The sequence below is a fragment of the Salminus brasiliensis genome, chromosome 15 (genome assembly GCF_030463535.1).
Source record: "Salminus brasiliensis chromosome 15, fSalBra1.hap2, whole genome shotgun sequence".
NCBI classification, from domain to species: Eukaryota; Metazoa; Chordata; class Actinopteri; order Characiformes; family Bryconidae; genus Salminus; species Salminus brasiliensis.
The window spans coordinates 29,885,341-29,898,870 of NC_132892.1; the positions used below are offsets into that span (position 1 = coordinate 29,885,341).

The window sequence follows — 13,530 nt, forward strand, 5'->3', positions numbered from 1 at the left end:
GCCTCGGCGTACACTAGAGATGAATTTAATTTTGTTACAGTTTTAAGTTAGTAGGCCTGTAAAGTAGGACCTTTTACACTGTATGCTAATTTAATAGACTGTTTATGAAATAAGTAACATTTTTAACTGATATAATTGTAAATGCATATTTACATAAGTTAAACTGCTTAATTCCAGCTTTGAGAAATAAACCATTACAGTGGTTCACGTTCATTTGTTCAAAGATGAACTTTACCAACTGACCGATAAAGTCGAAGCCCACAGCACTGCACCCTGACCATATATCTGTCCTCAAGGCCAAATGTTTTGCTCTGCAAGCCGTTTGGAAAGGGTCTGTCTGACTGAAGGAATGTTTTACGCAGCACTTCCGTACAGAAGCCTGCGCTGCTGTTGTAAGGTGGTGTAATGTCCGGTAAAACATGAACCATTTCCATATACAAACCACTGGAGGACTGGAGGAAGCACATGCCAGACTTCACCCTCCCAGCACTGGCAGCATTGTGGGATAGGAGGCCTAGTTAGTGGGTGGGACCTGGAAATGACCAAAATGAGGTCCTAAAAGTAGGCTATCCTACTCAAACTGCTCAACCCCACTACTACTCCTCCTCCTCTTCCTCCTCCTCCACACACACACACACACACACACACACACACACACACACACACACACACACACACATCTAAACATCACAGTGCGAGTGTGTGGCTGCTCCAGGATCGGTCAGATTTACGGTTTCTCCTGTTCAATATTTCATGCAGAGTTCAGTCCAATACTGTCCATAATGACCAATACACGGGGGCTCAGAGTGGTCCAGTGGACTAAGCTGCTGCCACTATGAGCAGAGGATCGCTGGTTCGCATCCTGGGTCGTGCTGCTTGCCACAACTGGCCTTGGTCCCTCCGGCACAACCCCCGAGAGAGCAAGGCATATTTGGTCTAACACGCTAACAGACACCTGTGCTGACCAACAGACTAGGAGGAAGTGCCGTCAACCCCCCACTTCCTCCATACTTCCTCCTTATTCCCCCCCAACACTGGGTTAAAGGCACTTCCTCCTAGTGTGATGTCGGTCAGCACAGGCGGCTATCTGGCTATCTAGTGATGCTGCATTAGCGGTAGTTGGACATCCCCTGGTGTTGGGGGCATTGCTAGTCACGGGGGAGTTCACATGAACAGGGATTGGGCTTTGGGGATTGCATAGTGTGTAGAAAATGGGGTAGAATTTAAAATAAATTATTGATTTTATTTAGAATTTAAAAATAAATTATTGATTTTTATTTATTAATCAATAAATACAACTGTAAGTAGAAAAGGCTGGATTTAATCAGACACCATGATTAAACACAGTACAGTATCTGAGACAAAAAATTAGGATGTTAAGGATACACACCATCATATTTGAACCATACACAGACCGGCCACTTAATTTAAACCACCTCTTAGTTTCTACACTCACTGTCCAGTCTATCAGCTTCACTTCCCACAGGACCCCACAGAGCCACCACAGTCACTCATCTGTTCAGCTGTTCTGCTGGAGTGTTTAAACACTGTGTCCACTTACTGTCCACTCCTACTGTCCTATCTGTTGCTGCACAGTTTGTGTTGGTCATCCTCTATCAGTCCCTTTATCAGTGCCCATACAAAGCTGCCCACAGTGTCACTGCAAAGCAGAGAGTGACCCACCACTCTGTGGGGGTCTGTCCTGTGGGGTCCTGAGCATTGAAGAAACAGGGTGAAAGGAGGCTAATAACAGAGTCTGCAGAGAAACAGATGGATACAGTCTGGAACTACAGACCTGCACAGTGCTCCTATGTGGGAAGTGAAGCAGTTGGACAGTGAGTATAGAGAGATAGGTGGTGTTAATGTTATGGCTGATCAGTGTATATTTCACACACACTCGTGCACACAGACACAAACACACACACACACACACACACACACACAAACACACACAAACACATTAGCTGTGATGAACAATGCTGTCGATGCTTTCCTGAATCTCTGCCATCTTCTTCAGCACGTGATTTACCTTCAGCTCATCAAACTCCAAACACACAAACTCCGAGTCCTGAGAGAGAAGAGAGACAGGAAAGGACAAGCATGTTAATGGACCACTCCTACACTTCCACTCTGAGCTCTGATCTAATCTCCTAAACCTGTACAGAGACATCAGAAACCACAGTTTACGCTGTTGCTCAGATCTCTAAATAAACATTAGACATGGACAAAAGTATTGGGACATCTGCTCCTTCATTATTTCTTCTGAAATCAAGGGTATTAAAAAGGGATTATCCTGCTTTTTATATATCCTATTGTCCAGAGAGGAAGGCTTTCTACTAGATTTTAGAGGACCATTGCTGTAAGGATCTGATTGCAAAAGCCACCTCACCAGCCTAGGACACCTGTGCCGGCCAACGTCGCTTTAATAGTGATGATGGGGTGAAAGCACAGCCAGTTGTGCTGTTTCTGGCTCCAGCTGCTGATGGCAATGTGGCATCGCTCAGAGCGCCCGGGGAGCAGAGAGTGTAAAAGGCCTTGCTCAAGGGCCCCAACAGTGGCAGCTTGCCGAGCCCGGGAATCGAACCCACAACCCTGTTATCAATAGCCCGGCTAACCACTGAGCCACCACTGCCATGTGTGTGTGAGGGTAGGAGGGAGTTAAAGATGTAAAGAAATAAATTGCCTATATGGTTAAATGATCCCCTTTTGATTCAGTTTTACCACCCTGTTAAATACCTTTTGTTCCTGCCGATGTAAAATCAATTAATAAATGAAACAAAAACAAATAAAATAAAGTGAAACTGACGTGCGTTTATTTATATTTGCATACTGTGGTCACAGCTATGGTGGAAAGCAGTTGACCAATGGCTGCATGTAGACGCAGGTAATCAATGGATGGTACTGGATGGAGCTCCACCCTCCATCATTCCAGAGAACACAGTTCCTCCACTGCTCCACAGCTCAATGTTGGGGGGCTTTACACCCCTCTAGCCCACGCCTGGTATTAGACAGCATGGTGCCAATAGGCTCATGTTGTTTATCTGCTCCAGAGACAGTCCTATTGTATTGGCAGTACTTCTCTACAGGGACTAGACAAGCTGGACACACACACACACACATGCACATTTAAAACTAGCCAAATGCATTCATTAGAAGGGGTATCCACAAACATTTGGACCTTTTGTGCATTTGACACATCTTACATGTATGCAGGTATTAAGCAGATCTGAGATGGTCGGTCAGGAGGGCAGCTGTGATTTCACATCCACTGATCCTACCCTACTCAAAACGCCCAACCAAGACGACACGAGCTCCTATGCAGAGTGTCAACACATCCGAAACATCAGACATCTCTCAGATATGCGTCAGTCTCTCTCACAGGCCTGATGATCGTACGAGGATCAGCCAGGTGAGGCGTGCTCAGTAAGATCCCTCGTTTTGGCCTGAGAGGAAGAGATTTTTCATTAGAGACAGCTGCAGACAGAGTAAACAGTCGTCTTGACTCATCTCATGTTTTGAAGGATATCAATTGATACCACTCTGTTGACGTGAGAAATTCAGTTTCTAATGAGCAGAACGGAAGCGAGAGGAGCCTTGGTCCCTCAGAGAGGAAAGCATTGGTCTTGATTTGATGGGCACTAATGCTGCTAATGCGTTTGTTGTTTCCTGTGATCAAAGCAAACCTGACCCCAATCTGCACTGCAGATGAAAATACACTGGAAAGAAGACTGGGTAATAGCACCACAAGTTCGCAACTTCAAAACCTTCAATTCTTAATTTAAACGAGATAAAACCCGGTTCACATCGCGCTTCATTAAAAGATCCTAAAGAACGAGGCTTGGAGTGGTTCAGAGGGGGTGTGGGTTCAAATCCCAAGCCATGCCGCTTTGCCATCAGTAACCAGAGTCTGAAAGTGCACAACTGCTCGTGCTCTCTCCCCTCATCACTGCAATCACAGGCGTCTGTGGTGTAGCTGGTGTTAGCAGTGGAGCTGGGGACCTGGGAAAGAACGGTGGCTGGCTTTGTATGTATTGGAGGAGACATGCGTTTAGGGAGCTACGAATGGGTGGGTTAATTGGCAGTACACCCCCCCCCTCCCCCAGCATTGAGCTGTGGAGCAGTGGAACTGACTGTGTTCTCTGGAATGATGGATGGTGCTTCATCCAGTACTTTTTTAAGGAGGAGTTGGGGATGAGGTCCAGCATTCCTCACAGCAATGTCCTCACTCCTTCTTCCCTGGACAGCAGAGACAGTTCCCCAATAAAAGCAGTACCAACTCTTTAAATCCACTTGACTTCAAAAGAAACTATAAGTGAGCAAGTGTCCCAATACTTTTGCCCATATAGTGTATACATTTGTTTTTATTGGTGGCCATGGTATTCACCATGGTGTTCCTCGTCAAAGCTACAGAACATTACGTCATAAAAGCATTTAGAGCAGGTACAGGGAAGTCCCCCGGAAGTGTGAGCAGCCTCCTCAGAATTGGCACTGGAAGTCCACGACTCTGGTAAAGACCAGTGATGTCACCGGTGAGTAATACTGCACTCAGCAGACAGTACTCTGCAAACATACAATAACGTACAATAGGCTTCAAGGTACATACCGCCGTCCCTATTAATGATGTAGTGCAAATAGTGCAGTATTACCAATAGCGGCATTGTCCTGGACTATACAGGAGGTATTTAGAGAGTCGTGCCACTCAGGGACCTTTGCTAAACCTCATATTTAAGGACAACACGCAGTTGTTCCACAATCTGAAAGACAATGCCCTACATAACGATATTCTCTGTAAAGCTGGGGTGTAATTTAGCAGGACAACACCAGCATTCATCGCTCCTCACACGCCAAACTGCAAATCAACAAAAAGCGTCAGCCTTTGGTAAATTCCTGAGCACCAGGGATCAAGCTCAAGCTCGCACCTTCACCACGACGAGAGGATGTGGGCTGAGCTCATGGGTGATTAGTGGTCCTGAGGAAGCTTGCTTGTAAGTGTGTTTAGTACAGTTAAACCCATTACGCTGGTTTGGGAATGTGCTGCAATGCTGTAACGGGTGCAATTCTAATTAGTCTCCGATGATCTTTTGTAACCAAATAATACACAGCTTACCAAACATGGCCTTAACTAGCCTGGGTTTCCTAAAAGCATCTTAAATGGAGATTCTTAAATGGCTGATAGAGCTAGCATCACACAGAACACTCTCTCTCCTTTGCCTTTGGGAGACCAGGCCCTGAACAGCAGCCAAATATTTGCAGCTGTTCAAAGATTTCACGGCTTTACTGGAAAAACACCACATTTGGAAGCTATAGTGCAACACATCATTAACCCTAATCATTTTTTTCAACACGGGCGATGCTTTTCCCTAGTCTACCTAATAATTAACTCTATATAACATTAGAATAAACCCAAATAAACATAAAGTCAGTGGTCAGTGAGAGTGTCTACCTAATAATTAACTCTATATAACATTAGTATAAACCCAAATAAACATAGTCAGTGGTCAGTGAGAGTGTCTACCTAATAATTAACTCTATATAACATTAGAATAAACCCAAATAAACATAAAGTCAGTGGTCAGTGAGAGTGTCTACCTGTAATTAACTCTATATAACATTAGAATAAACCCAAATAAACATAAAGTCAGTGGTCAGTGAGAGTGTCTACCTGTAATTAACTCTATATAACATTAGAATAAACCCAAATAAACATAAAGTCAGTGGTCAGTGAGAGTGTCTACCTAATAATTAACTCTATATAACATTAGTATAAACCCAAATAAACATAGTCAGTGGTCAGTGAGAGTGTCTACCTAATAATTAACTCTATATAACATTAGAATAAACCCAAATAAACATAAAGTCAGTGGTCAGTGAGAGTGTCTACCTGTAATTAACTCTATATAACATTAGAATAAACCCAAATAAACATAATGTCAGTGGTCAGTGAGAGTGTCTACCTGTAATTAACTCTATATAACATTAGAATAAACCTAAATAAACATAAAGGCAGTGGTCAGTGAGAGTGTCTACCTAATAATTAACTCTATATAACATTAGAATAAACCCAAATAAACAAAGTCAGTGGTCAGTGAGAGTGTCTACCTGTAATTAACTCTATATAACATTAGAATAAACCTAAATAAACATAAAATCAGTGGTCAGTGAGTGTGTCTACCTGTAATTAACTCTATATAATATTAGAATAAACCCAAATAAATAAAGTCAGTGGTCAGTGCAGCTCACCTGATGTACTGTAATGAAGCACTGATTAGATGAACTCGTCCTCCGGGAGAGCAGTGGGAATGGTTAAGCTAACAGACATCACACTGTATAGTTTATATGTATGTGTTTATATGCCCGGATAAACAGCTTTACCCCAAATTTGTCAGATGCCCAAGACTCTTACCATCCTGTGTAATAAACAGAGACTTGCTGAGTCATCATCTGACAGATCTTATGGCTGTGCTCATTCGGTTGTGTTGTTGCCTACATGAATTAAAGGGCAAGTTGGGACTAGACCTGCTCACCTACACAAACCACTCCAGACCTCCTGCCACAGAAGCAAACAGACCCGTCCTGCTTGTCCCAACACCCCTAATTATCCTTCATTCTGATCACTGGTTGGAGGACTGGAGGTAACAACAAAGCACAGCCCTCAAACAAACAGCAAATCAACCAGCAGCGCTCAACGCTCCGCCACTCCATCTCCATCTCCTCAACGCTCCATTCCTCCCCCCGATCTCAATGCCCCGCTACTCCACTCCCCATCTCCTCAATGCCCCCCTACCCCCCCGATCTCCTCAATGCTCCGTCCCCCCCGATCTCAACACCCCGCTACTCCACTTCCATCTCCTCAACACCCCGCTACTCCACTTCCATCTCCTCAACACCCCGCTACTCCACTTCCATCTCCTCAACACCCCGCTACTCCACTTCCATCTCCTCAACACCCCGCTACTCCACTTCCATCTTCTCAACACCCCGCTACTCCACTTCCATCTCCTCAACGCCCCGCCACTCCACCTCCATCTCCATCTCCTCAACGCTCCATTCCTCCCCCCGATCTCAACGCCCGCCACTCCACTCCACTCCCCCATCTCCTCATTGCCCGGTACTCAACTCCCATCAACATCCCGCTACATCACTCCACATCTCCTCAGCATCCCCCTACTCCACCCCCCTTCCCCATCTCCTCAACGCCCCGCTACTCCACTTCCATCTCCTCAACGCCCCGCTACTCCACTTCCATCTCCTCAACGCCCCGCTACTCCACTTCCATCTCCTCAACGCCCCGCTACTCCACTTCCATCTCCTCAACACCCCGCTACTCCACTTCCATCTCCTCAACGCCCCGCCACTCCACCTCCATCTCCTCAACGCTCCATTCCTCCCCCCGATCTCAACGCCCGCCACTCCACTCCACTCCCCCATCTCCTCAACGCCCGGTACTCCCATCAACATCCCGCTACATCACTCCACATCTCCTCAGCATCCCCCTACTCCACCCCCCTTCCCCATCTCCTCAACACCCCGCTACTCAACCCCCCTTCCCCATCTCCTCAACATCCTGCTACTCCAGCCCAACACCCTGTTACTGGGTTTATTTACTGTTAGCCTGCTAGCATCATCTCTGGGTGAAGTACTCCTTTAATGCCTTTACTGAGCTGTAGCTTCACTGGGTGATGAAAACATGCTGTTCCATTATGAGCTTGGGGTTATGTCAAGGGCAATGTGGGCAGGCCTAAACACGACACACACACACACACACTTCCCACTATGATAAAGCATCTGACAGCATGCGGTTCTGCACAAACACTGTAAAGGAAATCTAATAACACTTGGGCCAGCACTCGCCATTAAAACCTGCACTTATTTATGCGCGCTGCTGCGGCGGCCTGCATAAGCAGCTGATAAGCACAAGAGTTCACCAAGAGGTCCAGCTCCAGGCCTGATAAGCATGTCCTGGTTAAAGTGATACAGCTTTTTGGCAGGACTGTGCCATAGACAACATGTCTGGATGTGATAGAGCACGGCTCTAGGGAGGAGAGTTCACGACTGCTACAGAGAACAGCCGAAGTCGACCAGACGAAGCTCAGCAGCTCACCAAATTAGGAAATTACGACAGACTGCTGGTAGATTTTCATTCCAAGTCAATTCGGAGCATTTCTATTGGTTAATTCATCATTACATGATTACACAGTATAACAGATGGCTGACCCAATGTAGAAAAATTAAAATGAGGTAAAATGGCGTTTTTGGCATCCGCTACTTTAAGTTGCACCCATTGCTGACACAGATGTGCAAATGCACACACATGCAGCTTGACTAGTCCCTGTAGAAAAGTACTGTCAACACAATAGAAATGACTGAGGCAGACATACATGAACCTGTTGGCACCATGCTGCCTAAAGCCAGGTGTGGGCTAGAGGGGTATAAAGCCCCCCAGCATTGAGAAGCTGTGGAGCAGTGGAAGAACTGTGTTCTCTGGAATGATGGTGGTGGAGCTCCATCCAGTACTTTAGAATGGATGAGTTGGGGATGATGAGGTGGTGATCATCCAACATCCTGACCTCACTAATGCTTTGGTCACGGAATGCCACAGAACTTTTTATCCAACAAAAGCAGGATAAACTGTTTTTAACACTCTTGATTTTGGGAGAAACTATGAATAAACAGGTGTCCCAATACTTCTGTCCATCTAGTGTAGCTTAATACACACAAACTAACCTAAACAAATGGATCTCTTTGGGACCCCTTCTGTGAGAACCCGAAATGAGCAGGTGCGGTGTGGACATGCGTCCTGTGGCCTGGCTCTGCTGCTGGCAGTTCCTAGAAGCGTTTGTGTGATGTGGTAGCTGTGGATGATGAGGGGTTGTGGGTGGTAGCTACATGAGCAATTATGGGCCTCAAACAAACCACTGCATCCAAGCAGAGCCAAACAACGCCCCTGCTTTGCCCGGTCCCGCGTCCCATCCCTGTTTAATGGGCCTCTGTAATTCACTTCTTCTCTCTAATGATACATCATATCTGTCTCTATTTAACAGCAGCAAATTAGAAATTCGATTGACAGCGGCCATGAGATCCAGAGTCTAATCTCATCCTACATCGGCTTATTAGAGCTGCCGGGCACTCTCCTGACTCACAGGGCCAGCAACAGAATAACAGATTCCATTTAGTCTGCTGTGGGGCAAAGCAAACACACCCAGACTGAAGGCACCTCCTCAACGTTTCTTCGAGGGTGTTAACAGAGAGCTTAGACATTAGACTAGATGCTAGATGTTAAAGCATTGCTGTGAGGAGGATTGATAGCATTCAGCCACACAAGGGCATAATGGATGCTGATGTAAGTATTGGATGGAGCCCCATCACTCCTGAGAATACAGTTCTACATAGCCCAAAACTATAAGGGGAGGGGTGGCTTTATACTCCTATATAGACTATATATTTATTAATATTCATATTCATATATGAGTTAGGGTATTATAAGGCCTCCAGCTGCGGAGGTGGAGGGGGGGGGGTGTCTGTGAAGAACCTTTATATAAAGACCTTCAGAAACTTCACTTATCCTAACTCCGGCTAATCTCCCTCACCTGTCCGTTCCGGCCCAGCTCAAGCTCCACCAGGGCCACGGGGGCGTTGGACGCGCTCCCCCTACTGGACGCGGTTTGCAGGTCCACCCTCCAGTTCACGCTCCGCAGACCAGGCTCCCAGCGGCTCTGTGCCAGCAGGCTCTCTCTGATCCGGGCCCGGTGAGCCTTCCAGAAGCGGCCCAGAGCTGCCGCCTGTTCCGAGCTCAAACCTCCACCGCCCTGCTTCCGCGTCTGAGCCGTGAGGAAGGCCTCCAGCTGCGCCTGGTCCATGTCTGCTGTGGCCATGGACTGAGAGAGAGACAGAGACAGAGACAGAGAGAGAGAGGTGTCAAGCAAAGGACAAGTGAGGTCAAGGAAAGCAAGAAGCAGAGGAACCACAGGGCCTTGGAGTTCAGACAAAATGTAAATGCTGCCATCTACTGGCGATGAGCAACATCTGCAAAGAAGGTCACTACAGACAACAAGGAGCGTCTGAGGAGCTCAGTTTACTCCTGTCTGTGATCCACAACATTACTGACCAGAACCTGAGGTCATGATGTCCATAACATTGATGTCCTCTTTAGGACAACAATGAGACAAATGTTTGTGGACATCTCTCAACAGATCACAAAGCTTGTCTAATCTCTGCAGAGAAGTATAGCCAATAGAATAGGACTATCTGGAGCAGATAAAGCATGAGCCTGCTTAATGCCAGGCGTGGGCTAGAGGAGGGGTATAAAGCCCCCCAGCATTGAGCTGTGTGGAGCTCTTTGGAAACTTTAAGGATGAGCTGGAGAGTTGGGGATGAGGAGGGGCCAGGAGAATGCACCCCACACCAGTACAGAACCAGCTCCAGCCTGCAGGGACTATCCCATAACCTCTGACATGTCAGTGTAGAGATACAGATATACAAATACACACACTGACAGAAGGAATGCGTGTGTGTGTGTGTGTGTGTGTGTGTGTGTTGCTCTTAGAGAAGCATATACCTTTAAAATGCCCCTCATCTTCTCGTGCAGCGCGTGAAACTCCTCCTGCAGCATGTCGGGGTAGATCTCGCTCCTCAGGAGCTCCTCTGTGATTTCACTGTTACTGTAATAAACCCTCTGAGCGATCCCGTTCAGCAGCCCACCCAGAGCCTTCACACCGTCCGCGTCCGCCATGGCGGCTGCTGCTGCTGCTGCTGTTGGGGGACTGCACAGCCACGTGACAAGAGTCATGTGAGAGGGAGGGCGTGGCCACTGAACACGCAAGGGCCAATGAAACAACGGCGCGAGGAGACGGGCCTGTCTCAGTCTTAGTAGTACAGCCTAGAAGTGTGCAAGGGAACGAGGGTGCGTATGTATATGTATAATATATACATACAGTGGGGAGAACAAGTATTTGATACACTGCTGATTTTTCAGGTTTTCCCACTTGCAAAGCATGTAGAAGACTGTAATTTTTATCATAGGTACTCTTCAACTGTGAGTGATGGAATCTAAAACAAAAATCCAGAAAAATACATTGTATGATTTTTAAATAATTAATTTCCATTTTATTGTGGGAAATAAGTATTTGATACACCAGAAAAAGAAACTTAATATTTGGTACAGAAACCTTTGTTTGCAATTACAGAGATGAGACGTTTCCTGTAGTTCTTGACAAGGTTTGCACACACTGCAGCAGGGATTTTGGCCCACTCCTCCATACAGATCTCCTCCAGAGCCTTCAGATTTCGTGGCTGTCGCTGGGCCACACGGACTTTAAGCTCCCTCCAAAGATTTTCTATTGGATTCAGGTCTGGAGACTGGCTAGGCCACTCCAGGACCTTAAGATGTTTCCTACGGAGCCACTCTTTAGTTGCCCTGGCTGTGTGTTGTGGGTCGTTATCATGCTGGAAGACCCAGCCACGACCCATCTTCAGTGCTCTTACTGAGGGAAGGAGGTTGTTGGCCAAAATCTCACGATACATGGCCCCATCCATCCTTCCCACAATACGGTGCAGTCGTCCTGTCCCCTTTGCAGAAAAGCATCCCCAAAGAATGATGTTTCCACCGCCATGCTTCACGGTTGGGATGGTGTTCTTGGGGTTGTACTCATCATTCTTCTTCCTCCAAACATGACGAGTGGAGTTTAAACCAAAAAGTTCTATTTTTGTCTCATCAGACCACATGACCTTCTCCCATTCCTCCTCTGGATCATTCAGATGGTCATTTGCAAACTTCAGACGGGCTTTGACATGCGTTGGCTTGAGGAAGGGCAGCTTGCGTGCACTGCAGGATTTTAATCCTTGACGGCGTAGAGTGTTACTGATTGTTTTCTTTGAGACTGTGGTCCCAGCTCTATTCAGGTCATTGACCAGGTCCTGCCGTGTAATTCTGGGCTCATTCCTCACCTTCCTCAAGATCATTGATGCTCCGCGAGGTGAGATCTTGCATGGCGCCCCAGACCGAGGGAGATTATCCGTTATTTTGCATTTCTTCCATTTTCTAATAATTGCACCAACAGTTGTTGCCTTCTCACCAAGCTGCTTGCCTATTGTCCTGTAGCCCATCCCAGCCTTGTGCAGGTCTACAATTTTATCCCTGATGTCCTTACAAAGCTCTCTGGTCTTGGGCATGGTGGAGATGCTGGAGTCTGACTGATTGAGTGTGTGGACAGGTGTCTTTTATACAGGTAACGAGTTCAAACAGGTGCAGTTAATACAGGTAATGAGTGGAGAACAGGAGGGCTTCTTAAAGAAGAAGTAACATGTCTGTGAGAGCCAAAATTCTTACTGGTTGATAGATGATCAAATACTTATTTCCCACAATAAAATGGAAATTAATTATTTAAAAATCATACAATGTATTTTTCTGGATTTTTGTTTTAGATTCCATCACTCACAGTTGAAGAGTACCTATGATAAAAATTACAGTCTTCTACATGCTTTGCAAGTGGGAAAACCTGAAAAATCAGCAGTGTATCAAATACTTGTTCTCCCCACTGTATATAATAACAATTAATTCATTAAATATATAAACTATGTGGTCAAAAATATGTGGACATCCCTCCTAATGATTGAGTCCAGGTGTTTTAGTCACAGGTGTACAACATCAAGCATCATGCAGTCTCCCTAGACGAACACTGGCAGTAGAACGGGTCGTACTGCAGAGCTCAGAGACTTTCCAGATCCTTCAGTAGAGATAATAAAACACACACACACACACACTGCTAAAGATCCGCTGATGATGCTTTATTGTATTGAACAGTGCCGTGAAAAGTCTCTACCCTCTGATTTCCCTCTGCTTTTGCCTGTAGACTCAAGATGAAGTTTGTTCATGAAGCGCTTTCAACAAAGCAGCTTTACAGAGATCCGGGTCCGAGCCCCAAGCGAGCAAGCCAACGGCGACAGTGGCAAGGAAAAACTCCCTCAGAGCGAGAGGAAGAAACCTTGAGAGAAACCCAGACTCAAAAGGGGAACCCATCCTCCTCTGGTCGACACCGGATAGCAGAACAAACAGCAGCAAAAGCCCAGGCATTCTCAGTCCAGCCGGGAGGTAGAATTACTCCAGCGGGTCCTGGGTCTTCCTACCTGATACACCTCCAACAAGAAGAGACTGGGGGGCATCCTTATCAGCTGGCTGCTCTCCATGTGAAGGAGCGGCGGCTTTACTCCGAGCCTCTCCTGGATAACAGAGCATGTTATCTCGAGAAACTTCATTTCGGCCGCTTGTGTCTCGTGATCTCGTTCTTTCGGTCAGTACCCAAACTACATGACCATAGGTGAGGGTGTGGGGGGGCGTAGACTGACTGGTTTATGGAGAGCTTAGCTTAATGGCTCCGCTCTCTCTTCACCACTGAAGTCCATTACAGCAGGAGCTGAACCAAACCTCTGATCAATCTCACGACCCCTCTTCCCATCACTGGTGAACAAGACCCTGAGATACTTACACTCCTCCACTTAGGGCTGGTTCACACCACCGACCTAGAGGGAGCACGC

General features: G+C 46.5%; 1 protein-coding gene across 1 annotated transcript; it reads right to left on the bottom strand.

The window, feature by feature from the left end:
• Positions 1-1,305: 1,305 nt before the first annotated feature.
• On the bottom strand, positions 1,306-10,749 carry commd1 (copper metabolism (Murr1) domain containing 1). The gene is made up of 3 exons (XM_072657392.1): positions 10,556-10,749; positions 9,588-9,875; positions 1,306-2,068 (listed from the first exon to the last, which is right to left on the bottom strand). The coding sequence occupies exons 1-3, from the start codon at positions 10,727-10,729 to the stop codon at positions 1,961-1,963; spliced, it is 570 nt and encodes a 189-aa protein (XP_072513493.1). The 5' UTR covers positions 10,730-10,749; the 3' UTR covers positions 1,306-1,960.
• Between the last annotated feature and the right edge of the window lie 2,781 nt (positions 10,750-13,530).

What these genes read in the sequence shown, in the direction of transcription:
- commd1 (XM_072657392.1), bottom strand. Translation starts at nt 10,729, where the DNA reads ATGGCGGACGCGGACGGTGTGAAGGCTCTGGGTGGGCTGCTGAACGGG. An exon ending in AGATGAGGGGCATTTTAAAG is followed by an intron (nt 9,876 to 10,555) that starts GTATATGCTTCT and finishes TCTCTCTCTCAG; the next exon opens with TCCATGGCCACAGCAGACAT. An exon ending in AGCTGGGCCGGAACGGACAG is followed by an intron (nt 2,069 to 9,587) that starts GTGAGGGAGATT and finishes CTTCTCTCTCAG; the next exon opens with GACTCGGAGTTTGTGTGTTT.